General features: G+C 41.1%; 1 protein-coding gene across 1 annotated transcript in view; it reads left to right on the top strand.

Annotated features, from left to right (window-relative positions):
- LOC108801634 (apoptosis-inducing factor 3-like) overlaps nucleotides 1-22,433 on the top strand; it is a gene marked incomplete at its 3' end in the record, with an annotated part of 32,730 nt that extends 10,297 nt beyond the window's left edge. The window contains exons 4-10 of the mRNA XM_018573528.1: nucleotides 335-379; nucleotides 1,062-1,143; nucleotides 2,545-2,657; nucleotides 7,259-7,345; nucleotides 13,658-13,749; nucleotides 18,427-18,557; nucleotides 22,318-22,433. Coding sequence (XP_018429030.1) covers nucleotides 335-379; nucleotides 1,062-1,143; nucleotides 2,545-2,657; nucleotides 7,259-7,345; nucleotides 13,658-13,749; nucleotides 18,427-18,557; nucleotides 22,318-22,433 — 666 coding nt within the window. The remainder of the gene's footprint in view (nucleotides 1-334; nucleotides 380-1,061; nucleotides 1,144-2,544; nucleotides 2,658-7,258; nucleotides 7,346-13,657; nucleotides 13,750-18,426; nucleotides 18,558-22,317) is intronic.
- Nucleotides 22,434-27,349: the final 4,916 nt, after the last annotated feature.

Here is a 27,349-nt window from a genome sequence, read left to right as displayed (position 1 = left end):
AAAAAAAAAAATAATAAAACCCCCAATTTTTTTGTTTTTTTTTTTTTTTTTTTTTTTTTGTGTACTTCCAAAAACAAAAATACATGAAAAGGTTATTGATGTAAGCTAACATTAACTAGAGGCACATTTGTAAACATTAGGCCACAATAAAGTAGTGTGTAAATTATCATCACTATTAAAAAATAATGTTCCTGAAGTGCCATTTTTTTTCTTTTGTATAAAATTATGTTGAAAGTTAGTCTGCCCATATAAATGATGATTCCTATTCTGTTTTGTGTTTATTTTGTGAGGTTTCTTCCCCATTTGTAAATTTCACTTTTCCTTTCTTCCACAGGTTACAGTGGAGAATGGCAGTGTGTATATTGTTACAAGTAAAAAGGCAAGTTAGGAAATATTTAGTCGTGCTTTCGCGACTATTGCAAGTCTCTCCTCATTGTCTTGCCTCTACACTGGCTATCCCCCCTTCAGTCTGTTATGAATGCTGCTGACCGTCTTATCTACCTTACCAACCATTCAATGTCTGCAACCCCTCTCTGCCAATCACTCCACTGGGTTCCACTTGCACAACAAATACAATTTCAAAATACTAACATCAACATACAAAGCTATCTACAACTCTACCCACAGCTACATCTCCAACTTTGTGTCAAAATATCTCTCTAACTATCCTTTTTACTCCCCCCTCCCCATCCCGAGCTGCTGCTCTCTAGCTTTCTTGTCAACTCCTTGCATGCTGGCCTCCACGACTTCTTCAGAGCCTCTCCCATCCTCTGGAATTCCCTACCCTAGCCTGTCCAGCTATGTTGTACTTTGGCGATCCCTCACACATTCCTTGAGAGAAACCATAAGCCTATCCCTACCTAACAACTGAAATGTTACTTTCTCCATGAACTTGTCTCTCACAAGAAAGACCCTCCTAACTATCTTGTCTTGATTTGTATTGTAACTATATTGTCTCCCTTTATATTGTAAAGTGATTCGCAAACTATTGACGCTATATAAATCCTGAATAATAATAATTGGGTAATGAGCTGAAGCCTTCTCTTTTCCTTTAAATCCAGGCATTAGAGAATGTTAAAAGAGTAAAGGAAATGACCCGGCACAGTGCCAGTGACAGAAGTACTGTAGCAGTCATTGGATCAGGTAAACATAATATTTTCTTGGATTATTTTTTATGCCATTTATGGTGACCTGATAAGTTAGTTCCTTAAATTATTTTCATTAATGGAGACATCAGGGCAAAACGCATAATCAAGTAATACACATGTTAAAAGCTATTTACCTCAATCTGTTGTTGGATGCTCTGTCTGAGAGCTAAAACAAAGTATCAAAAACATTGGCCGATTGCTGGAATGAAGCCCAAAGCTGGAACAAAGCCATTCTCAGACAGCAGCTTTCTTAATTTCTATTTTTGTTGCTTTTGAACAAGATTCCGGTATTATACAAAATGTCATTTGTTCTAACATTTACTCCCTCTGCCATCTGCCAGCTTCCTTTGCGTCGGAGGTGGCGGGAAGGGGGGGGGGTGTGCTCTTGGCTTTTGTAATGGGGTCTGTAGTACACCTGCAATTCACAGTTTGAAAAAAGAAGCTCCAAGTATGCACAACCTAATACTTTTGTAGGTTTTTAGATCCTGCACATCTCACTTCATGTGTCTGCTCTTTGTAAGACAGAGTAATCGAGGGATAACATTGGTGTTTGCACACATTTACATAATTTGTGGGTTGCATAGTAGTGAGTGTACAGCTTGTATATCAGTGTACATTTGCTGTCCCCTCAAAATAACTCCACACACAGCCATTAATGTCAACCTGTGAAGCTCTGGTGAACTCCATGCCCAAGAGGGTTAAGGCAGTGCTGGAAAAAAATAATATATATATTACACACACACAGCATCTCACAGGAATACACCCCTCAAATATTTGTAAACATTTTATTATATAATTTCATGCGACAGAAGAAATTACACTTTGTAAAGTAGTGAGTGTACAACTTGTATATCAGTGTACAGTTGCTGTCCCCCTCAACATAACTCAGAAAACAGCCATTAATGTCTAAACCGCTGGCAACAAAAGTGAGTACAACCCTAAGAGAAAATGTCCAAAGTATCAATATTTTGTGTAACCACCATTTTTATTCTCCTGATTTATTGAAACAACAACACTCTACTTCTATAAACATTTGATAATGCAGCATAAAGAATTTGAATCTTCAATTTATCTTTTAGATGGACTTCAAGCCAATTTTATTTCTATTTTGAAAAGAGGATGGAATTGTTAGAACCTCCTATCCAGGTTTTTAGGGCTATCTTCCCACTTGGGAGATTCACTGCCGCTCGTTCCGGGTAGCCACTGTCAATGGAACAGAACGTGATGGGAAGTCTTTTAATGGAGACACCTGGGAAGTCTTTTAAGTGTCGAAGATTGTGTTTCTACTAAGTTTCCTTTGAATATGGCTGTTGAATATTCGACACTGTGTACATGAGATCCTTATATTTTGCTTCTTGAAATATTATTTACTACACTTATTTTGCTGCTATTATAGGCCCTGCTGCCCTGGTGTGTGCAGAAACCCTGCGTCAAGAAGGTTACACTGGGAAAATTGTCATGGTGACAAGAGAAAAGCACTTACCCTATGACAGACCAAAACTTAGCAAGGTCAGTATTGCTTTAACGGTTGGGCAGCTACAAATGTGTGTCTGTCACTGTGCCATGATACTGGTCTACTTTTTCTTTATTTAATGTATTTGTGTCATGTACTGTATGTGCACAGTTATGTATTACCACACTCTGTTTCAGTTTACAAAACATAAAGGAGGGAGCGCACTGGCATACTGTAGCAAGTCTCCTTTTATTATAAAACCAAATAAGATTCAAAGTCTTACTAGTGGAAGCCTTGCATAAGACAAAAATCAGAGGTAGAGATTAGTGATCCCTGCCTGCATCTCCATCAGGGCGGATGCATGCTGTGAGTAGGGCTGGAGGTCTGCTCTGTGGATAGAATTGAGGATCCAGTATGTGGAGCACATCCTATTGTTGGAATGCAAGTGCGATCGTGCCAACTACATCCACCTTGCCCCTCCTCCTAAGCAGTATAATCTTCTCTAGACGTGTATTTAAGGTGCTATCATAGGCATGCGTTTCCTATGAAGCTTATCCACCACAGAGTCTGAGTGAGCATCCTTCCTTCACCTGTGGCTATACAACATTACTATTTTAACTGATTTTTATTTAGTGTTGGATCACCTTGTGTGCATTGCAGGAATATAAAATGTTATCCTAATTTGGCTGCACAAGTGGAATTAAACCCTTTTTTCACCAATGCCACCTGCAGACTACCTCCTCAGCAGCAATGACAGATTAGGCTGGGGAAAAAAACAACAAATCAAAAAATTGTTTTATATTTGTTATACTATGAAGGGAATTTATCTAAACTGGAGCAGACAACATTTGGAGCAGCTGTATACAAACCAATCAGCTTTTCTGTTTCATTTTTAAATCTTAACTAAACAGACTGGTTGCCATTGGCAACTGCTCCAGATTTTGTCTGCTCCAGTTTTTATAAATTCCCCCCTGTATGTTTCAGATTCCAATAGCACAACTTGAAAAAAAAATATTGAAAATTATTTTAAAAACTGATGCTTCCATTTTAAGTGCTTTTACTTGCTTAAACATTCTACCTACGGTAGCTTCCCCTATGTGATATTAAGGTGTATTTTCACTTTTGCAGTCAAAATTGAGAAAACCCCATTATATGCTCATATGTTCCAATTCACACAGTGGATCTAAAAATATATTTGTTTAAAATATTTGTTTTAGATGTCTCTATGTAGCAGGACTTTGCAAGCTTCTCTCTCAATTTCAGTAACCGCAGACTCTTACTGTCCTCAAGACTAGGAGCACTCTGAGATCCTTCTTAATATAAAATGCTCTTTAACCCTTTGTTAGGACAGACAGTGTTCAAATCTAGCATAAAACTGATAACGAAACCTGCCCATACAGTACGGACAGTAATAATTATGTTGGCATTATTCAAAAAGGTTTATAGCAGAATAGATGCATTTGTTTTGTTTTTAGACTAGATATACAGTACATTGTGTATATATTTGGGGACGGCAGCCTTATTTCTAAATAGATGTGGGGCACCCTGTTACAGTAAGGCCTCACTTTTTGGCAAAGCCATTATGGCTGCCTGAGTTGTATGGGGAGAGAGGAAAAACATTTTGGTGCTATCAGTCTATTTTTTGTTTACTCATACTTTACCTCTCACCTGTATTGCCAGTGTGATTTTTGGCTTAATGCAATCCAGGGCTGTCTTATTCATGTTGTTTTACAGCAGCCATTAAATACAGTTTGTCTATCAGGTGAACAAAAGAGTAAAAAGAAGGGTGATAATTTAAAAACAGGGCAACCTACATATTTATTTTATCCCCACAAAACAATTTAGATCTTTCATCAGAACTGACCATTCTTTTCAAGAAGATGTAGCCTTATAAGTAATAGTACAATGGCACCATCAAGGCAGATGCGTCTTGTTCATCATCCAAGCAAAACAAATGGCAAACGCAGTCATCAATTCGTTACCAGCTTTCCAGCAAGGTGTAAAGCTGGTAATGAATTGATGACTGCGTTTGCCATTTGTTTTGCTTGACTGATTTGGTGCAGTGACGCATGGGGGGTCTCAGCTGCCGTTGTGATGTGCGGGGTCCCTTGTGCATCCCTGTGCCTTTTTAAGGAGGTTGGGCTTCCTCCTGACAAACCTGCACCCAATGTGATCTTTTGTTACATGTGCTCCAAGATGGAGACTCTCATAGTTTAGAGTTAGGACCGCACTATATAGAGGTGCCTTGGCGCGGCAGTGCGGCTTTCACATTTTCTGCAGAAGACGTGTATCTAAACCTCTGTTTTTAACCTTGGCGGTGAGACAAGTTTTTCTGCATGTTGGCTGGTGAGTGTGCTGGAAAACTTTTTGCTGTTCATCATCCATACACAGTGATCCTCACATAAAAATAAATTAAGAAAAACAAGTGGAGATGTCTGCAATCAGATTCCAGCAGTACATTTTGTCTACTAAAAAAAATGTATTTCATTAGCTGCTATGGGTACCACATGTACTTTTCTTTTAAGCTTAATGACCTGAAAATAATGTGAAAACTCTTCATTAACAACGTTTATTTATTTGGGCCACTCAAACTGCCAGTCCTGATGTTATTGCAGTATTACAATGCATGGAAGCAAAGAAACAAATGAACACAACTCTGCATGTACATATGCATACATTTTCAACTTTAAAAATTGAATCGTAATAAAAATTGCCACTGAAGTTATTACCATGACATTATTTAACACATGCATGGATTTTTGCTTTATAACATGTGCATCAAAATAATCTGCATTGAAGTGTTGTGAAAGGAGGATTGACGCCTAAAATTCAGTGGGCCTTATGAATCAAACATGCTTTTACATGCATAGAACTATACCTGTAGACCCACACCCAGCCTGTATCTGATAGTTGCTGTTCAGTCGGATAGATGTGTTTTCCGCATGCTTGATCCAGCAACCCAACCTGAGGGTTTATACATGAAATCACTTTTACTGTTGCCATGTTACAAGAGATTGACAGATACCGAGTAACAGCAGACTGCTGCATTGTACAAGAGACAGGCCTGATCGAAATAGCTCTGATTTATGAATAAATATGTCCCATTAGGGCCCATTTACACCGTCTCATTACACGCATTGGTGCAGTGTGATGTCTTTTATTCTGAATGGCACCCAATGCACCTTGCCAATGGATGTGCTTTGCAGCACACCACAACACAAGGTAACCCTTTGCCTTCAATTACAGTGCTCTTGTTTTGGTGCACTAGGCAGCCTGTTCCACTGAGTAGATACATTAACATGTGTGTGGTAATGCAGTACAACAGAACATAATTTTTCCTTTTATCTGGCTGCATATCGATTTGCCAGAAGTAGTGTGTGGAAAACAAGAACTGCCATGCAGTTGTTTATTTGTTAACAAAGTAATGTATTTTAACATATCTATAAAGTAGCGTACATTCCCAAATCTTGATATCAACCTCTCATCTCTTGCAGAGACTGCCAAAGAGAGGGACAACACTAGGAGGTACTCATGCTCCTAGTCATCTCTCTAAAGCCTATTTACACATAATCACAGTATTGTAAGCCAGATTTTGACTAGGGATATGTTTGGTGTAAAAAGAGGTAATCTTGGCAGAGAGGTGTATGGTCACCATAGGTTGTGGGCCCACAGGCCCCATCTTTCCCTGCCCTTGCCTCCTTATTGGTTTATTTTAGGGCTGCGGAAATTAACGATTAATTACCCGATTAATCGTTAAAATTTTTGACCGGATTAAAATTATTTTGTTCAATAATAAAATCACTCACCTCTCTGCTGGCTTCCGGGAGTCCCGTCGGAGATCCGGTGACGTCACAGACATGGACGTCACCAGACTCCTTCCCCAAGTGGCTCCGTCGGCTAACGAAGGGAAGGGGGGAGGAGTCCGGTGACGTCTATGTCCGTGACGTCACCAGACTCCTCCCCCTTCCTTTGTTAGCCGACGGAGCCACTTGGGCCGGTGATCTGTCGACACTTATCGAGTTCTGTGACCGCCTGACTTCCGGTTTCGTTACAACAACTAAGAGGTTTGCCCAAGAAACTTGTTCTGCACGAGCGCCAGCGAAGGCATTGGCCTATACACATACAGCACAGCAATTAAGTAATAAAATTAACTAGGATCACACTAATCTAGCACGTTATTATTCCGAGTTGCCCCACTCAAGCGGCGGCCATATTGAGTGGGGCACGCGAGATTAATAACGTGCTGGATTAGTGTGATCCTAGTTAATTTTATTACTTAATTGCTGTGCTGTATGTGTATAGGCCAATGTAGTTGGATCTGTATGTGCGTTATAATCGAAATTAATCTATTTTAAAAGAAAATTCGATTCATCGAACACGAAAATTTTAATCTGTAACAGCCCTAGTTTATTTTGCTGAACAGTTGTGTTTGGAACATTATATGTTTTGTGTTATCTGAAGCAGTCGTTTTATCTGTGCCACCCATTCTTGGTAAATTGAATACTGTATACAGTAAACAAGGAGAGGTTTTGATTCCCTTTCAAGATGTTTGAAGTTGTGCCCTGGTTGTGTAGCTGCATACAGATTTTGTATTTCTGTTATCATCCATTATGACTTAAAGAATGGTAATTCATTATAGTTATTAATTTCTCTACAGGCAATGAATGCAAAGGCTGAAGATATCTACCTACGACCCAAAGAGTTTTATTCTCAATATGATATAGAAGTGTGGATGGAAAAAGAGGTAATCCTTGTATTTTGCTAGAAGTGGTATATCCTTATATGACAGATTAGGTGGATGTCAGACAGGAGACTCTGTCGCTAGCGATTCTGGCGCTGGTAAATTGCCGAAATCGCCAGTTGCAGGATCACTAATATGCGACCTGTTTGTCCCTATGGAAACTCTCTCCCTGTAGCTGAGTCAGCAAGATGTCGTTCCTATTGCTGGCAATTGAGATTTAGCAGTGTTTGGGCTAACGACAGAGTGACATCTCGCTGCACCTGGCTACAAAAGGAGAAATTCCATATGGGCAGATAAGCAGCGATTCTGGCAGTTTGTCTCTAGCAGTAGACTTGCACATCTGACATCCGCCTTAAAGTGGACCTATAGCAGCGCTAAACTAATTAAATGAATAGCAGCTCCCCAGTCAACCTAATTAACACAGATCAAGTCTGGTCTGTATCCCAGTTCTATATGGAGAGCCACACACAGCCCTTCCATAGACACCTGGATCTCTAGAGTCCCTTAAGTGCTAATCACCTGCTGCTTATGATTCCTCTTACCTCCCCGCACCCCTCCCCTTTCTCTCCCGTTCATTGAAGGACACAGGGAACAGATCGGAGATCCTGTACTGTAGGGTAATATCGCCACCTGCAGGAGAAGGACGCTAGGCACAAAACTAAAGACCAATCACATCCTAGGGGCGGCCCCTGCTGGTGGCCAAAACCCCCCACCTGCTGACAAGTCTCCAGTTTTTTGCCTAGCGTCAGGAGTAAGGAGCTAAGAATTTTTTTCGGGTATTCTTACCTGCTTCTTCCTGATCTTTTTCAGTGGAATCTTCTAGCAAGTGTTGTCCGGGCGACAGGCTGGATGTCCCGGATCCTTGGAGTCTCCCCGGGACGACCGACGATCGCATGCAGGCCCGCTCCGTTGCTGGTTTGGGGCGCAAAGTGTTGCAGGCGGCTGTTTGAGGGGATATTTTTGTTTTAAGTTGGGTTTGTTGTTTCTGTTGGCCCACCCCTCTTTTTTGGTACTGCTCTGTGACGTCCCTACAGTACAGGATCTCCGATCTGTTCCCTGTGTCCTTCAATGAACGGGAGAGAAAATAGGATTTTGGTACTCATGTTCCCAGTTCTCATGTTTCCCATCTAATTTCCCTGTTAAAAAATGAAGAGAGGACACGAGAAACTCGGATGGACTCCCTTTTTATGCAAATTGAGCTCAATTGTGCTACACATGATTCGCCTCATTTTTTCCTATTGTCACATTTTAAAGAAGAACTCCAGGAAAACCTTTTTCTTAACTCTTGTAGTGGGGCTACCCCCGCACTGGAAGGGTTAGGTCCTCATTTTTGTCTAGGTGCTAAAATACAGTTATACTCACCTGAAGCTCCAAGCCGGCCAGCTGTCACAACTCTCCCTCCAGCCTGTCTCCCCCTCCGTGCAGCATTGGAATCTTCCTCAGCATCCTCACATCTAAGCACTATGTATAGACATTGATGATTTACGGGACCTTCGACCACTGCAGAGGAGGCTGAAAGGACCAGCCCAAAACAAGCCAGGTTAACTAGAAAATGTTTTTTTTTGGCATTGTGCTCATTTGTGGGTTTGCTGTTATTCGTCTCTTCTATAAAAATCTAATTGTTTAGGAAAGCAAACAGAAAAAGGTGTCTGCTTTTGATATGTGTGCACCCAGGGAGCTCGCTAAACCTGGGGGTATACTCTGAAATTCTTGACTTTGCTCTTAAGGTGGCCATACACTTTACAACCCTCGCACGACTTTTGTCTTGCGAGGGTTGTAAAGTAATTAAAAAAACGTACGATCTGCCCATCTTGGACAGGCAGATCGTACTTGCGATCATCGCAAGCCCGCCCCCCTGAGAGGCGGGCTTCCGATGACTGACTGCAATGAGGGGCAGGCTTCTGATGACTGCAAACAGGCATTGTGCGCTTGCGCACACCGGCCCGTTCGGCAGTTGTCGAACAAGCGAGCCACTAACTCGCCGAGAATCGTACGATTCCGGCGGGTTTTCCAGTCTGCTTGTTCGACGGAAGACGTGCGACCGTACAGTAGAAACGGTCGCACGCCTTCCATACACTTTGCGATTATCGTACGATCGCTGGATTTCCCACGATTCTCGTACGATAGTCGTGCAGTGTATGGGCACCTTGACTGCGCTTTTGAGCCACCCATGCCACGCCATCTTAACTTAGAGTATGGAAACTTACTTTATTTGGGGATATAACTGGTTCACTTGAAGCTGTAATTTTCTGGCCAGATAACTTTTATTTGTGTTTTTGGGCCAAAGTGTGTTCCGATATGTCAATTATGTTCGGAAATTTAGTGCACACAGTTATATGATTGGGATATAATCATATCGAATTGAAGCTGAACTCTAGGCAGATATAAAAATACACAAATGCATGCAGCCCTGTGATCATTAATGCATGATTTTTAAAATACAAGCGGTGTAAATGCCTGAAATTTGACCTGGTAATAGACTATTGTAGTCCCTGTATTGCTCACACTGGAGTGTGAGTGGAAGAAGCAGTACAAGGAGCCAATTAGTTGATGCGCTGACAAGAAGGATGCTGATTGAAAGGGAGAACTGAGTGACAGAGAGATGAGTTGATTACTGTGCTGCCTCTTCTTTTACTGTCGATTTAAAGGCTGTTATGGGTCCAGGGAAACCTGGTCTCAGGGAAAGAGGGTTAGAATGATGCTGGAAATCGGACTGAAAACATCTACTGGCAGGAAAATAAAATGCGGCGGAAATCTCTGGATTGAAGCTAAATATTGCGGAAAAAAGCTGTTTTTCTTTTTATCTTTTACTGATTTAATTATTTTTTTATCTTGTTATCTGAAATTGCTCTAGATAACCTGGTGGAAATAGAAGTAGTCTTATGATCACCATATACCGTATATTCAAATTAGGGCTGCGGAAATTAACGCTTAATCCCTCGATTAATCGTAAATTTTGTTGATCGATCAAAATTATTTTTATCGGTACTCACCTCTCCGCCGGCTTCCGGGTCTTCTGTCGGAGATCCGGTGACGTCACGGACATCGACGTCACCGGACTCCTCCCCCTTCCCCAAGTTGCTCTGTCTGCTAACGAAGGGAAGGGGGAGGAGTCCGGTGACGTCTATGTCCGTGACAGCTAACGAAGGGAATGGGGAGGAGTCCGGTGACGGTCACGGGACTCCTCCCCTCTTCCCTTAGTTAGCCGACGGAGCCTCAGAATACTATAACATATACTGGAGGCTGCCGGATCTAGCAGATAGGAGCGTGTTCCAGTGTCATTTGCCAGTGGTGTGTGTCTGTCTGCATACAGGGACCTGATTGTGAGCCCTCACGCTGTGAGTTGTCAGCGGCTTAGGGCTCACTTGGTTCCCTGGTGCAGGCGTCACACAAACGGGGAGCAAATATGAATGCATCAGCTGGGCAGATCTCCTTTCCCCATGTGGCAGCGGTGTAATGATTGGCAACAGAATGCTCATTTGTGAGTGGCCGCTTCTGGATCCAACCAATTACCATACCCCCTGCGATTGGCCGTACAAGTATTAAATAGTACACGGTTAGCTGGGCTACCTTGCTCTGAAGAAGGGGGTGTGTCCCCAGAAAGGTGTTAGCAGCAGCAGTCAATGAAGATGTCACCAGCACACCAAGTATTGTATCAGAGCTGCAAAGTGCCCATTAGTGAACAATGTCAATCAAACAAGTGCTTTTGGGACCGCGCAGGGTCCCCTTCATCAGGCTCAAAGATAACAATGCGTGAATGAAAAAACCCACCATTATATAGACATACAGATAGAGAGACAACCCACCACAATACCCCCTAATGTCAATATGACGTCATAAGCCTGCCATAACGATTTTAAAAAAACATTCCAAACTGGAGCGAAAAAATCTGGAGCAGTTGCCTATGGCAACCAATCAGCTTCTCTCTTCAGTTTGTTCAGTTAAGCTTTGAAAATGAAAGGTGATGCTGATTGGTTGCCATGCACAGCTGCTCCAGATTCTGTCTGCTCCAGTTTTGATAAATTCCCCTCAATTTATTTTAAAGTGTATATGTTTTATAGTGCATATCACATTTACCACTGACTAATGCAGAGTTGCAATGCAAGCAGATCAGCTAAAAGTAGTTGGATCTGTATGTGCGTTATAATTAATCGAAATTAATCGATTAAAAAAAAATCAATGTAATCGAACAGGAAATTTGTAATCAGTAACAGCCCTAATTCAAATTTTATATATACACATACCACATATATTGAAATGTATGGTCATTGTGTGAATGGATTTTACAGCTTGCACATTTGATAATTGAGTGTACATTGATGAATTGTAGGGAGTGTTTCAAATAATCAACCTGGGTATGGGATACATCGCATCTTTCTGTTAATATTCCATATTTCAGTAATAGACGTTTAATATCTCAATAAAGTAAACACTTTTAAGGAGTCTGCATTTGTAGTGGACATTTAACGACTCATTTTATTTTATATCTTTTTTCATCTGTGGACTATTTTGTACACTGTTTAGATTATTTTGCTAACATGTCATTTATTGCATATATTCACTTGATGGTATACGTGATTGATGCATAGTGCATACACCTGATGCATACTCTAAAGCTGGCTATACACCTTACAACCATCGCACGACTTTCGTTGTGCGATGTTTGTTTGTAAGGTAATTTAAAATCTCGTACGACCTGCCCATCTTGGACAGATTGTACTTGCGATCATCGCAAGTCCTCTCCGCCGAGGGGAGGGCTTCCGATGACTGCAATGCTGAGCGGGCAGTGTACCCTTGCACACAACGGCCCGTGCAGCATTTGTCTTCCGAGCACGCCACTAACCGCCGAAAATCATACGATTTTCGGCAGGTTTTCAAGTGTGCTCGGAAGACAAAAGACGTGCGACCGTACAGTAGAAATGGTCGCACGCCTTCCATATACCTGCCGATTATTGTACGATAATCGGCAGGTGTATGGGCACCTTGAGGGTTAATACCTTTTTAGCTCAGCACACTTGATGGTGATTGCTGCATAGTGCATACACTTGATACATACTTTGAGGCTTAATACCTTTTAGCTCAGCACACTTGGTGTTATAGGTAGTTGATGCGCAGTGCATACACCTGATAGACATCTAACTACCCAGCTTATTAATGCAATATATTGTCTTCAGTGAGGATAATCTTTCCCTACTGAGGAGGCTGCTGATATCCATGCATAATTTAAAGAAGAACTCCAGGCAAATAAAATCCTAACCCTTGCAGTGGGGCTTCCCCCACACTGCAAGGATTAAGTACTAATTTTGCTTGGGGAGCTAAAATAACAGATATACTCACCTGAACCGTGATCCTCGTTGGTTCCTAGACCGGTCCCTGGAGCCTCTCTCTCTCCCTCCTCTCCAGCAGGTCTAAGGTCCTGTGCGTCATCACGTTCTATACAGTGTATAGGACATGAAGACGCAAAGGGACATTCAATTGCTGAAGTGGAGATGGAGACAGGCTGAAGGGACTGGTCTAGGAGCCAGCTGGGATTGTGGTTCGGATGAGTATATTTATGTTATTTTTAGCTCCCCAGGCAAAAAAAAGTACCTAATCCTTGCAGTGCGGGAGTAGTCTCACTGCAAGGGTTAAGATTTTTTGTTTTGCCCGGAGTTCTCAGAATGCTTGTCACTGATTTTTTTTTTCTCTTTAATCTGTATGAACTCTTTGTAATGCCCCAGGCCCAACGCCTGCAGCCTTATCAGAGGGTTGTGGAGAATGCTGGCCCAGGGCAGGCTGCGGAAGTGAGCCAGTAGTGTGTCAGCATCTGATATCTGTAATTTCATAGTTTTAACTTATTTTAACTTTTTTTGATAAGGTTGATGGGGAGGGCAGCTAAAAGGTGGTTTAAAATGGCATTTATAAAAAAAATGAATGCTTTATTAAGGGATTTTTAAGATGTATACCTACTTGCCAAACTTCCTCTTCTACCTCCCTAGTATTCTGCGACTTAAAAAAATGAAAGCCAGTTTTTTGTACCTCCATTGTTTGACATTTTAACATGTTGCATGGTTGTAATCTTGTTACTTGATGTCTTTTTCTGCAGTCCTTTAACACGCAGTATCACTGCCCTCTTGTGGATACAGGCGGTACTAGAATTCTTGGTAGATGTAAAAAAAAAACATTTATGTGATGGAACTGTATTGTATTTGCCTGTTTAATGCAATTAAAACAGTAACTGTATCTCACAGATCACATAGTAAGAGATATAAACCATAAAATTCTACTGCATTTCGAGATGTAATTCCATAAATGAGTATTTTTGTTGCCACGCAGGTTGTTGCAGTCAACACAGATGAAGCCAGGTTAAAATTTAGAGATGGATCATTCCTTCAGTACTGCCAACTACTAATTGCCACTGGCAGCAGGTAAAAATGAATTCAAATATATTTTCTCATGTCTTTTTATATGGACATATTTTGCAAAAATATTCATTTGATTGAAATATTTTATAATGGTATGGAATAATAAAACCCATATTAAAGTGTTGGTCTCTGAAAGCATTTAGATTACAAATTATTCTTATATGCTTGAAATCATAAAATTGCTGTTGCAGACTTCTTCTAGAATTGCTGCTTGCCTGGCCATCTCTGGCTGATGCTTATTCTTGTTATAGGTCAATAAATCAAGGTATGGAAAACATTGGATTAGCATGGGAAGCAGGCAACCAGCATTTTCAGGAGCAGAGGCCATTAATGGTAGCTTCCATGTTCTTCACAACACAGGAAAGGGAAAATTTAGAGTTTTGTATAACTTTTTTCTTATGATCAGGACTAAAAAATCCAGTTTTTATTTTATAGTTGGGTACATATGCAATATTTTATATGGGAATGTTTTATTCTGATACCAGTGAGTAGAGCTTTTCACACATTGACCATGTTAATCTTAACTACTTTAGTAAAAAAACAAAGCCTTTTGTTTACATACCCTTAATGGCTGAAGCTTAGATTACACACACACCTGAATGTATAAGGGGAATGACTCTCCCTCACCTCCACAGCCTGAAAACAAAAACTACTTCTGTAGTCTCTTTAGAAAACCCATATTTTTTAAATGCTGTGTCATGTGTACACCCCGTGATAAGGTTTATTTGCAAAATAAACCTGTTCCAATTTATATTTTCTAGAAATTCTAAAACATCAGTTTCAAAACATTACCAACTGATGTCCAATCAGATATCCAGTCACCTAGTTGAGCTTGTATGTTATCAAGAGGTACGGCCCTTGTGGGTTAAGGTAGGGCATTACCATGTCTGGTTTCTCCCTCCCTCTCCCCATTCTCCCTCTACTCCTGGCGTGGCTGTGATGACCAGGGCTCTACTGTGAGCTGAATTATCCATATATTGTTAAGGCGACACCACTAGGAAGCCAGTGCAGCAGTAGTATAATAGTTTCTATCTCTGTAATGGGGGGTCATATACCGTATAACATTACACCGCACACAATAATTAGCGGAAAAAGAGATCTAGTGATATTGGTTAGAATTCTGCTTTAAATGTCCCCCCCCCCTCCCCCCTTCCATACCTTTTGAGACTGCTGTGTAGCCTTATTGTGTGTAGGTCGCCGGCAACTGCAGTTCCATTTTGCTTCCGTTCTACATGCACCCTGCCATGGCCTGCGAAATTGTGAGTACACCTCAGAGTTGGTCTGGATCTTGATTGACCAAGCTGCCCTTGGTCTTTTCACTTGACGTCACAGGTGCCTCTCCCTTGAAGTGGCTCCACAGACACAGCAAGACCAACCACTCTTCTGTTCCTCTTTCTCCTCCTCTTTCCTCCCTGGTCCAAGCTAGTAGATGGACAGCTGCTGGAGAGTGCTCTGCCCCTTGTGATCTTATACTAGACAGGAAGTTCATGGAAGCTCAGCTGAGAGTTGGAGCCGGCTGCTTGGAAGCATGATGACTGTAATTGCTTGGGCAAACATGTAAAGCAATGCTTGGGGGAGAGAGAGGTGTGTGTGTGTGTATATATGTATGTATGTATATATATATATATATATATATTTGATCTGGATTCATTATTGAAAAAAGTTTGAGTTTAATAATACTTTAAAACCGCATGAGGAGTGCAGAAGCGTAGTTATGTAACAAAAGCCAGTTGCTGGAGAGCCAGTGAGAAAGCATTGTTATGTTTAGACTCGGATCTATGTAACCAAAAGCAAAGTAGGACACGAGCTATGCTTAGGATGTTAAAAATTAAATATGACTATCTGTGTTGCTTTGAAATATAATTTTTTTAAATTTTCTTTATCTTGCGTTTTATTGTTTGTGACTTATCATTTTATATGGGGAAAATATTCGCTGGAGGCTTTTGTCTTTCCCAGAAAGAGTAGGTTTGGATGGTTATTGAAAACAAATGATCGTGATAGAATCTTATTCCAAATGCAGACAGGCTGGAATTTTATTTATTTTTATATTGCCTTTTCTTTTAAACAGAAAATGGATTGAGAGTTACATAAAAAAAAGAACAAGCTAGGTTTGTACATGTTTATCGAGTGGAAATATTGATTGTTACACACAGTCTCTACTTATTACTCCCTGTTCTCTTCATTTCCCTTTACCACTTGTTACCTTCTGCCTTTTTCCTTGTATTTTCACACAAGTGCAGAATTCCTCACTTGGACTTTATTTGATACTGTATATTTTGAAGCACTTGTCTAAAGTTCTTAAAGGTAAAATACACAAACGCATCAGGTGACCACTTAAACATGGGCACGCACCTTTGTTCCTTGGTTCAGTTAATATTATCTTTTATTATAATATGCTTGCATATGACACAGCAGTGTCAATGTGACTGTGATCATAGTATTGCACACAAGCAAAATGGTCTTGTTGACCTAGTCATGACCTAGTCATTCCACTGGGCAGACAGACACCGGCATTCTAACCTTATCCAGGACTTTACCACTCCAAAGGTCCCTAAATAGAAGCATATGGGACTGGCAGACTTTTTAGTATATCTTGGTGGATGTGCAAGGAGTTTGGGTGTCAATCCTCTGACTCTACTTCTGTTGTATGAACAGGCATTTCTCAGTAGGTCTATTAAAGGAGAACTAGTAGGGTTAGGGCTTTTCCCCATAGTTCTCCAAAGGGTAACGGGAGGACACAAATCAGCATCCTCCCGTTACCCAAAGCTCAGTATACCGCAAGCTGCAGCTCGCGGTACACTGAGTGCCCGTCCGTTCCGCCAGTCAGCGCTGGAGGATCGGACAGGGGAGGGGAGAATCCAGTCCCTCCCCTGTCACGGCTCTCTGCAGTGGCAGGATCGAGAGGTGAGCGAACGCCGGTATGTGTTCGCTCACTTCCCGATCTACTGAGCCGACCTGTGACATTCTCATTGTCACAGGTCAGCTCGGATTATGAGGCTGAGTGAAAAGCACTCACCTCATAATTCTCCTTTTTAAGGTTGAACATATGTAAATGAGCACAAAGTTCCATCTGTTGGCTGGAAATCGTAAATGTAAAATACTCATTCAGTAATTTGGATATGCCTGACTTAACACTGGAAGCTGCACCTGAACAAAGGTAGGCAGAGGACAACAGACTAGTCACCTGTGGTCTCCTTGCAGCTGATCTTTCCTCTATTCCTGGCTTACTATGCCTTGTTCAGCATTGTGTGTCTATGTGGGGGTGAGGCAGGGTTTTGCTTCTTTGCGTCAGAGCTTCCGGCAAGGAGAACAAAGAGTGGCATTGCCAAATCTCATACCAAATCTCCTGGAACTAGCAGCCACAAACAGTGCCTCATGCTGCAGATCTACAGATATGTGGCTATAAGCACTGGAGGTGCACTGCTATATTTCAGGAGAAATTCTAGATCAAAGGTAGATTTTTAGGGCACAATTAACATTTCGTAACATAGCAAATCCTTACTTTTGAGTTGAGTTTCACTTGTGATTTCCAAAATGTGTTTCCTGGTCCAGAACATAACAAATGTTAATGTTCACAAAACACAAAAAAAATGCATTTAAACTGGCTCTAGAACAAATCCTGCCTGTTGAGGGGATACAGTCTCTATCCAGCAGTTTATTTTGTACCTGGAGGCCCTGCTAGCGAAAACAATATCTTAAAAATCCACCTGGATGGCACTGTGACTGATAATGTAGGCCAGTGAATTCATTTGGTTTTAGTGCCACCCTCTTTGTGAGCACAATGCAACTTCATCCACATAACACTGAAGCATGAGAGGGAGGTTACACAGCACAGACCCATATGGCGAGAAGCTACAGTTCTGGCAAGTGGCCGTGTGAGAAGTATACTGACCAAAAGTGGGCATTTTAAAACTCCTATTACCTTTTTTGATCTGTCAACACCCCAAAAAGGTTCTGTATATTTCTGATACCCGCTTATGTTCTGCTGGTGTGTGTTCTTCTACAAAGAGTCATAAAACTTGGATAGCATAAAGTGCATTTGTTTGGATCCAACACTAACTGGTCCCCTCAGGAGTTGAGCAGCAAGCACTGGCATAAAGGTTCTGTACACCTTTGATCTTTTGACCCCCTCTCCCCCCAACTTTGTCTTTAATGTTATGTTATGGGAAATGTATTTATAACCTGTGATTTTGTATTTTAAATCACTTTAAAGTTTTTCCCTTTTTGACAACCTAAGCAGGGTAATGTATATGGTCACTGTGTGCTCAAGATCTTGTGCGATAAAATGGTGCAGCCTCCAAATCCTTCCAACATCTCTTATCCACAGCAACATTACATTTACAGCAGATTATGGAGTTGGTGGGCAGAGCACGGCCAGTGTCTTTTCCAAAATCCTTCCCCAGACCAATGTTCGTATTACCATTCTGCAGCCAGACCACTTGGCAAGGGCCAATCCTTGAACAAAAAGTGAAGGTAAAGGGTAAATTACCTGCACATGGCACATTTTAAATGGCTACATCTCCGCTTTAAAGTAAATTAAAGGGATTCCGCATAATCTCCTACATTGTATTGGCCATTCACTGATTTATTTTACTACTTGTCTAGATCTGTGATTTTGCCTAAATTTATGTTGATTTTACCACTTTTACCACGTTTTTTCCTACATTTTATGTTGTTTAGACCAAGAGAGCTTCAGTGCACTGGCTCTACACTGAAAAATGTATTTTATTTGCGGACTCCAGAAGATGCCAGAGCAATCAGTGAAGAAGCCACAGGCAAAAAGGTGGTGATCATGGGCAGTTCTTTCATAGGTATGTATGTAAATCTGTAGACATACAGCACATAAAAAGATCCGATGTTTCCGGTATACAGTTTGAATTGTAAGTGAAGTTTTTTTGCGAGCCTAATAGAATGACAGAGCTATTTCAGGGGTGCTTATAAACCTTGTATAATATCTGAATCTTGACAGTGCTAGCACTTCTAGCCAAATCATCACAGGCAATCTGAGCAACGCTGGGTAAAACAATCTACTACAGTGGTTGGCAACCTTGGCACTCCAGCTGTTGTGGAACTACAACTCCCATGAGGCATTGCAAGACTTGCAGCCCCAAGAATGATTCCGAGAGGCAGAGGCATGATGGGATTTGTACAGATGGAGTGGCGAGGTTGCCTACCCCTGATCTACTGGGCACCGATGCAAGCAACCATATAATTGGTAATGAGTATTCTGCCTGTACTTGTTCCAATCAGTATATTGCCAGGATTAGAGTTGATTTTTCTCCTGGCATATGTAAGTTTGCAGTGCACATGAGAAAGGTCTTGTCTTTATCCATTATTGCACACACTAAGGCTGATTTACTAAAGGATTTGAGATGTTCACACAGAAAAAATGTGTAAATATTCACTTCAATGATCTAATTAAGTGCACATGAAATAAACAAACTGGATACTTGAAGTGAATATTCACACAATTTATTGTGTCAAGGTTTTAAACTCCTTCAGTAAATCAGTCTCCATGTCTCAGTGGTAGCAAGCGATCGCTGAGTCCGTTGCATCTGTTGACAAAGCAACCATGGCTAGCCTAAAGCTGCCATATAAACCTAGAGAAAAATATGGAGGCTGCCATTCTTGACCTCCTTTTTGAAAATGGTAGTTTTCAGTCTAGCAAGTAGATCAGTAATTTGAGACACTGACTGACACTGAAATACAAAAGAAAATGTCACCACCACACCCAGAACTGCAATGCTACATTTTTGAGAAGTGCCCGCTTGTCATTTCTCACTCCACAGGTTTTTATACAGTGTGTGTGTAGTATATTACAACCAATCATTTAGTACTGTATAGGTTTTGTTACGTACCTGGCTCGAGACTGAGTTGACAAGGGGGCTGCCCATGCATCTCTCGTCCCACACCTCTCCAGGTGGTGACAGGATGTAAGGACATGGAGTGGCACAGACGCTGGTGCTAATATCTGAATGAAGTCTGTGCGGGTGATTGAGGGCGTATGATGTCTATGAAGGTGCTTGAACTGGCAGCCACGAGCCAGGTTCATACACAAGGAAGCAGATATACAGGATCAGGTTCAAGGAACACCGGGACAAGCTGAAGACTACTCCGCAACTGGCTCCTTGCGTATAAGTTTAAATAGAATGAGTGTGCCCGCCAACGAATGTGGATGGCCCATACGTTTTTTGCATGCTTGTGTTCCAATGTGTGCACGTTTATGCGCCAATGTGTGTTTGCCCGGAACTATTAGCGTGGAATTGTGCATGCATGTGTACGTGCATCATTGAACTGGTTTGCTGGTAAGCGTCTCACACTTATGTGCTAATGCATGTTTGCCCGGAACTGTTGGCATGGGATTGCGCACGGTGTGCGCACGCATCTTTGAGCCAGAGCTGGTTTTTCGGTTAAGTCTTTTACAAGTTTGTGTTCATTTTTGTGCTTTTGCCATGGTTATGATTTCACTATGATGTCATGGTAAGTAGGAGTGGACTTCTATTGGTTGGTCACGTTCCAGTGTATTCTTTACACTGGAAGTGGTGTCACGTTTTTCTTTCTGAGTCCTGCGCAGTTATGAAATGCTGCATGATGGGTGCAATAAGCTATAATTGAATTTTGTACAAGAAGGAAGATGTGCAACATATGCTAAAGCACCCTCTTCATTAAAGTGACACTTAATTAATTTAAGTACTCTATTAACAAAAATGTATCTTATTTGTGTATCACTCGGCTGTAGATCCTCAAATCCTCTCAATTAGTGCTGACACTGTCCTTCCTTCTGGATGGTGGTTACTTTTGTTCCCCATGGTCCCTGTGTGTTGTAAAGTAGCCACTGCCCCAAGCTCACTCCTGTGATGGACTACAATCTCAATACAAATGAGTAAACTAAACATGACATTGTAATCCATCACAGGAGTGAGCTTGGAGCTGTGGCTACTTTACAACAAACACAGGGACCATGGGGAACAAAAGTAGCCACTCTCCAGAAGGAATTACGGTATCGGCAGGAATTTTGAGATGATTTGAGGATCTACAGCTAAATGAGGCCAGCTTGACAAAGAGGCTCTGTGCCTTGAAACGTGTTGCCAGCGCGATACCTTCTCTCACCCACATCTTACCTGCATGACCGTTGTCTCAAGCTGCTGCGTTCGTAGCCTGATTCCAGCGCTGCTCAGCTGCAGCCATCCTCTTAAGGTGGCCATTAAACAAAATTTAACGCACTAGGTTGTGGCGCTGTCCTTTTTTCTTTCTCCAATTTACAGCCACAGGTCACCTCCATCTGTGTAAGAGGGCTGCACACCGAAATCAAGACATTATCAATAAAACTGTCCCCTGTTTATATACCCCTTTTTATTTCTTTTGAACCTTCTTATCCTTTTCAGTGCGCTCATCATTTACATAACTCCTGAGTTTAGTGTCACTTTAAGGTTGACTCTGGTATGGTATGTGAAGGGAATATGCTGACCCAGATTACACACAGATCAAAACATTCAAAGGAAAGTATGAACTCATAATCTGCATATGTTGTCAGTCATTGACGCAGCTCTGATGCCATTGGACCAGAATGACAGCCAGGGAACAGGTATTTCTAGGAGAGCTGTGGTAACCTCCAGTGCAGGCTTTTTATTTTATAGAACATCTTCACTTTTGGTACCTTCTCTTCTAATGGAAACGTGTACTGAAAGGAACCTGTCTTTGGTGACCATCTTCTGCAAATGCTAGTTTCCTGGCTGTTATGCTGACTCTTTGATTTATTGACTCAGAAAGCACTGAAACAAGCATGGCCCTCACTATCTTGTCTTGAATCGTATTGTGATTGTAACGTCTTCCTTATATTGTAAAGCGCTGCACAAACTGTTGGCGCTATAAAAATCCTATATAATAACAATAATAATGCCTCCAGTAGAATGTGATGATCTGATCTACATCTTTGTTCTGGGTCAGTGACCTAAAGTACGGAAGCCATCTGATCGCCATACCAGTCAGGCAGTTAATATTTTCAGAAGGATAGGTCAGCAATAGCAGCATGCCTTTTCTCTCAGCATAAAGTTACCTTAAAAATCATCTGTATCTGGTTGTAATCAGGAAACTAGGATGGACCTCTTATTTTCTGTGTATAATTGAACCCAGTGAGCAGGCGGCCAGCACTGTACTTAGGCTTTTGATAAAACTGTGAAATGCAGGGCTTTGCATGTGGAATCTTTATAGCATTATCTTGCTTGTTTCCTGGTGCTCTAATCTGCAGATGTGCAGGTAGTAAGTAGGAAATGACACCACATTGCTGTGTTCTTTACACTGGAAACTGTTGCTTCAGATGGTAGATTTTATTCAAATAAATTGTAGCATGTTCTAAAAAAATAAATAAAGGAAACTTGTTGTTCAGAAAGAATGCATGAGCATGCTGCTGTCTACTAACTAGGTCAAATAAAAACGTTTCCCCCTAATATGTCTCTGCCAAGAAAAACTCATAACGTTTCATTTATTGAGTATAGTTATTTGAATAATAATCTGCAGGGTTGCATTTGCAAGTTTCATATGATCCAACAATTCCTCTCTCCGCTTCTCTAGGCATGGAAGTTGCAGCTTTTCTTTCGGATAAAGCTAGTTCGGTATCTGTGATAGGGAAATCTAGTGTGCCCTTCCAGGCTGTGCTGGGATCTGAAATTGGAACGCTAGCAATGAAGGTAAATGCAAATGTTTCCTTATTATCGTGCAGAGATCCCCCAACTAGTAGTACACAGTCACATGAGGTTTTAAGATATCTTTGAGGCCACTAACAACAGCCTCTCTTCATGAGCTTAGTACATGTCTGAACGCTTGCTACATTAAAGAACTTTTGTAAACAAAACGTAACCCTTGCAGTGTGAGGGTAGCCCCGCTCCATAGGTAAGTGCTCATTTTGTGTAGGGCAGGGGTCCGTTACCTGTTCGTGGCCTGTCAGGGACCCTGGTGAGAGCCTGCACTGGCCACCCAATAGACCGCATTGACCTGCATTAGACGTAAGGGAGCCAAGGGACATTCCACCATAAGGAGGGAGAGTGAGGTAAGTGCAAACAACCACTTATCCCTTGCATTGTGCGGGTAGCCCCACTGCAAGGGTAAGGTTTTTTTTTTCTTTGTCCAGAGGTCTTGTTTAACACTTTTTCCTTGAAGTTTACACATGTTTAGTAATGTGCAAGACTTTCAGATATTACTTCCCAAAGAGAACACATTGTGCACCACAGCCAGCCCTACTAATCTGGCAGAAAGGTACAGTGTTACAACAGTCCCAGTCAGTTATGAGAATGCATTCTACCTTCTGCAGCAAATTGTAATATAATTATCTGATTGCTCTACTCAAACAGACCTTGAGCTGCCTAGACTGCTCCTAATGATCAAAGGTGCAGATTTTGTAAGGTACATTTTATAATGGTTTTATTTTATGTGTTAACTAATGGGACAGTGCAACAGAGGCTCCATTTGTCTGTATACAATTTTGTATTACTCCGATAAGGGATGAGTCTTCAACTTCTGTGTGTAAATTTCAAATTGAGCTATTGAGGTCTGTAAGCAAAAGGTGTCTTTCAACAGATTTGACAATTTAAAGTGACATTAAACCCTCAGATTTTCTAACATAAAACAATACTGTAATGTGCGCCTTACTGTAATCCATGGTTGTTTCCCTTCTCTTTGCTGCTCTTCCTTTTAAATCTGTATCTGTTCTCATGCTGGGCAGAACTTCTGTTTTGTCTCTGGAATGGCTACATGCTGTCTGTGTGTAATTTTGCAACCTGAGCCAGCACTACAGGCGTGGGCACTCAGCTGCAAAGGGAAGTTCTCCCCAAGCATGAGAAGGCATGAGGATTTAAAAGGAAGAGCAGCAAAGGGAAGGGAAACAGCCATGGATTACAGTAAGATACACGTTACAATATTGGTTTATGTTAAACAAAATCAGAGTTTAATGTCACTTTAAGCCTTTAGAGTACATGTTGCTTTTAATTTTGACAGGAACACAATCATAGAGCCTTGTAATGTTTTTTTGTCTGCTTTAAATGTCTAAACAATTTATGTAGCTTCTAAATGTAAAGCTGTACATACAGTATAGTCCAATAAAAATGTTCTCTCAGTTTCTGAAGCTGGGAAGGCTGCTGATATTCAAATTAGTTGATCTCAAAGCCAGGAAGCCAGAATCTGTTATCCGTACATCTGCTCTACTTTTAAAGGATGAGTGGAATTTCTGCATTTTTACTTGTCACTTCAGCCTGCAAAAATAATTAATTTGCAAAAAAGTCCATGTCCTGCTCACAAGTATCACTCTTCCACAACTAGTCAATATTTAAATATAAATGCAGCATCCTATAGCACTGTGTTTTTAATTGTTTTAAAATAGGTTTAACTGCAGTTTACCACTGCTCATGGTTTTTTCACTGTATGCACTGTTTACATTTTCCCAAGTTTGTGGAAGCTTTATTATACTTTAAGGCCTTGTTCACACCAAATGCAGAGCAGATCCGGTCAGGTTTCTGCACACACAGTGCAGTGGGTTGTGCCTCGTTTTTGATGTGTTCCGGGCCGTTTTTTTTTTTTCTTTAAGTTTAACATGGGCTTTCAGGCTCCTGCATGCGTTTTTGCGTTTTGATGCGTTCCAGAGCAGATCCAGAGCAGGTAAAATAGGGCTTGCCGCAGTTTTTTCACCTGCTCTGGATCTGCACGCTGCGATGTGAACTGGAGCTCAAAATACCATTGGAATACATTGGACGCAGTTTTGATCCGGTCTGCACCTGCTCTGCTCTGGATCTGCTCCGCGCTTGGTGTGAACAAGCCCTAAAGGAAACCTGTACTGAAAGATATATGCAGGCTGTTATTGATCCCCTTCTAAAAATGCTAGTTGTCTGAACATCAGGAAATTCAGAATTGTTCAAATTAACACTTAATCCTTTAGCTGTCCAGACATATTTTTTTTTGCACACATTATATAATTCACATTTTAGGCCTGGGAAGGACTGACTTAACCTCGCCCCAAATTATACATTTGTTGTATTGTATCTTCAGTACACGTTTTCCTATAGGCCCTAAGGCTAAAGCCATCTAGAAAATGCAATTTATTGCAGATGTGGTAATATTTTTCCAGAAAAAAAATATCTTGTCATTTCTTAATTTTTACTAGCTTAAATTTATTTTTAAAAATTGATTACTCTTACAGCTGAACTCTAAACCTCAAAAATATTATTAAAATATACTCCTCAATAGCCACAAAGAATATAAATCTACTTTTGTGTACTGAATGCCATATAATAGAAGCAGTGACATCATCACTGTCGTGTACATAGATTCTGCCATGAGCAGAGCTGTGGGAGGAACCCAGCAGGCCCCACCCACTACAGACTGCTGCAGAATACTACAGAAGGGGCAGATACAAGACCAGTCATGCTGCACAAGCAGAGAGCAGCAGTGACTGGTCTTTATTACAGGAAGCTCCTGCACAAAGACAAAGTTTCACACTGGATTACAGCACAGATCTGGAAGGAATACACAATGCTCGCCAAGATTCAAGTAAGAATACACATGATTCTTGTATTTAGCCAATATCTGCATAACCTGGAGTTCATCTTTGAGCTGCATGATGCATAGTGGTAATAGAAGCACTATTCTGGGATCCAGAGAAATGCTGGCCTGAAAATGTAATGCGTGTGAGGGGCTCGGACATTTACCTGCTGCTCTACATGGGCTGTCAATAGGGGAAAACGCAAGTGATATTGATTGCAAAGACACGGAAGTAACAAGAAATCTAAACAGAACTTTGTTAGGGCGGCTACACCTCCTTAGGTAATGTATAGATGTAGAACAAATTTGTTGGTACCCAAAAAATGGACACACAATTTTTCTGAAATAATTTGAACTGACAATAGGAATCTAACTTTTTTTTTTTTCCTTTCTGATTCAACAGAATATTTAAAATAATAAATAAAAATGGCAGGGGCAAAAATAATGGGACCCTAACCCTTATATTCTGTTGCACAACCCTTTAGAGGCAATCACTGCAACAAGCAATTTCTGTAGTTCTCAATGAGATTTCTGCACCTGTCATAGGCTTGTATGGCCCATTCTTATTGGGCAAACTATTTAAGTTGTCTCAGGTTTGAAGGTTGACTTCTCCAGACATCATGGTTCATCTCCTTCCATAGGTGTTCGTTGGGTTTCAGATCAGGGCTACAAAAGGCCACTTCAGAATAGTCCAATGTTTTGTTCTCAGCAATTCTTGGATGTTTTGAGCTGTGTTTTGGGTCAAGGAGGACCCATGACTTTCGACTGAGACAGAACTTTCTGAAACTGGGCAGTATCAGACATTGATGTACCACTTGGATCTTTTGTCATTCCCACTATCCTTCTGTGCAATCTGTGTTCAGTTTTCCCTCTTCTGCCCATGTCTAGTACGGTTGGCTGCACTTCAATCAACCTCAAAAAGTAGTGTAGTCGCGGAACATCAAGCTGTTTGGAAATGGTCTAATAGCCTTAGCCTATTGCATAGACATGCTGGTCTAAAACTTTGTTTCTTATCTCCTTTGCTTTCTCTGGTCTATGTTCAGTGTTGTGCACATGATGATCCCAAACAGCAGAGCAAATACCCTGGCCAAAAAGTCACACACTCTAATATTTTGTTGGACTGCTTTTAGCTTTGATTATGGCACGCATTTGCCATGGCATGGTTTTGATATGCTTATGCAATGTTGCAACATTTATTTCCACCCAGAGTTTTTTTTTTTTCTCACCAAGATCTTGTAGTGATGATGGGAGAATCAGGCCACTGCATCAAAATGTTCAGCACATCCCAAAGATTCTCAATGGGGTTAAGGTCTGGACTCTGTGGTGGCCAATCCATGTGTGACAATGAGGTCTCCTGAACCACTCTGTCACATTTTGAGCCCAATTACTCCTGGAATATGGTCGTCCCATCAAGGAAGAAAAACATCCATTGATGGAAAAACCTGGTCGTTCAGTATATTCAGGTAGGCAACTGACCTCATCTTTGGGGACATACCATTGCTGAAGCAACCCCAGATCGTAACAAAACTAAATCCAGACAGTTACTTTTTTTTTTTTTGGGCCAGGCAATGTACTTTTTCTCCATTTAAATAAGCTGACTGAGTGATAACAATATTGCAGATGTGTGATACTAAGTACAGAAAACAGTTAAGGTACCCATACATTTACAAACGAAAATCGTACACAACGGTCCTTTCGGTCCTTTGAACATCACCGATTTTTTGTTTTCGATATTGCGATCTAAAGTGTTAGATCGGTCAGGTTGGAAAATTTTTCTCTGAACTAATGGAAATCGATGAATCAATGGGGTTTCATGCGTCCAAAAATCTCTACAAGAACACAGCACATGCGCAAAAGGAAATTATTTCCGTAGCTCGTCAAAAATTGTTTGGTTAGTATGGCTAACGAATGATTTCCAAAATCGACTATGACCGAATTTGACTATGCTTCATGGGGAAGTCTAGGTATAATCAAACAAGGGTTTGTGCCAGAAATGAAAAATATGGAGTTATTTGGCTACATGCTACCTGTGCACCTAATGCACTATCACTTAAGGCTTGTTTTCTTGTATCTCGCA

This window comes from Nanorana parkeri, unplaced genomic scaffold (assembly GCF_000935625.1).
Source record: "Nanorana parkeri isolate BGI_ZX_2015 unplaced genomic scaffold, ASM93562v1 scaffold48, whole genome shotgun sequence".
NCBI lineage: Eukaryota > Metazoa > Chordata > Amphibia > Anura > Dicroglossidae > Nanorana > Nanorana parkeri.
Note: the sequence above shows the minus strand (reverse complement) of the source record. Positions and strands in the feature narration are given on the sequence as shown.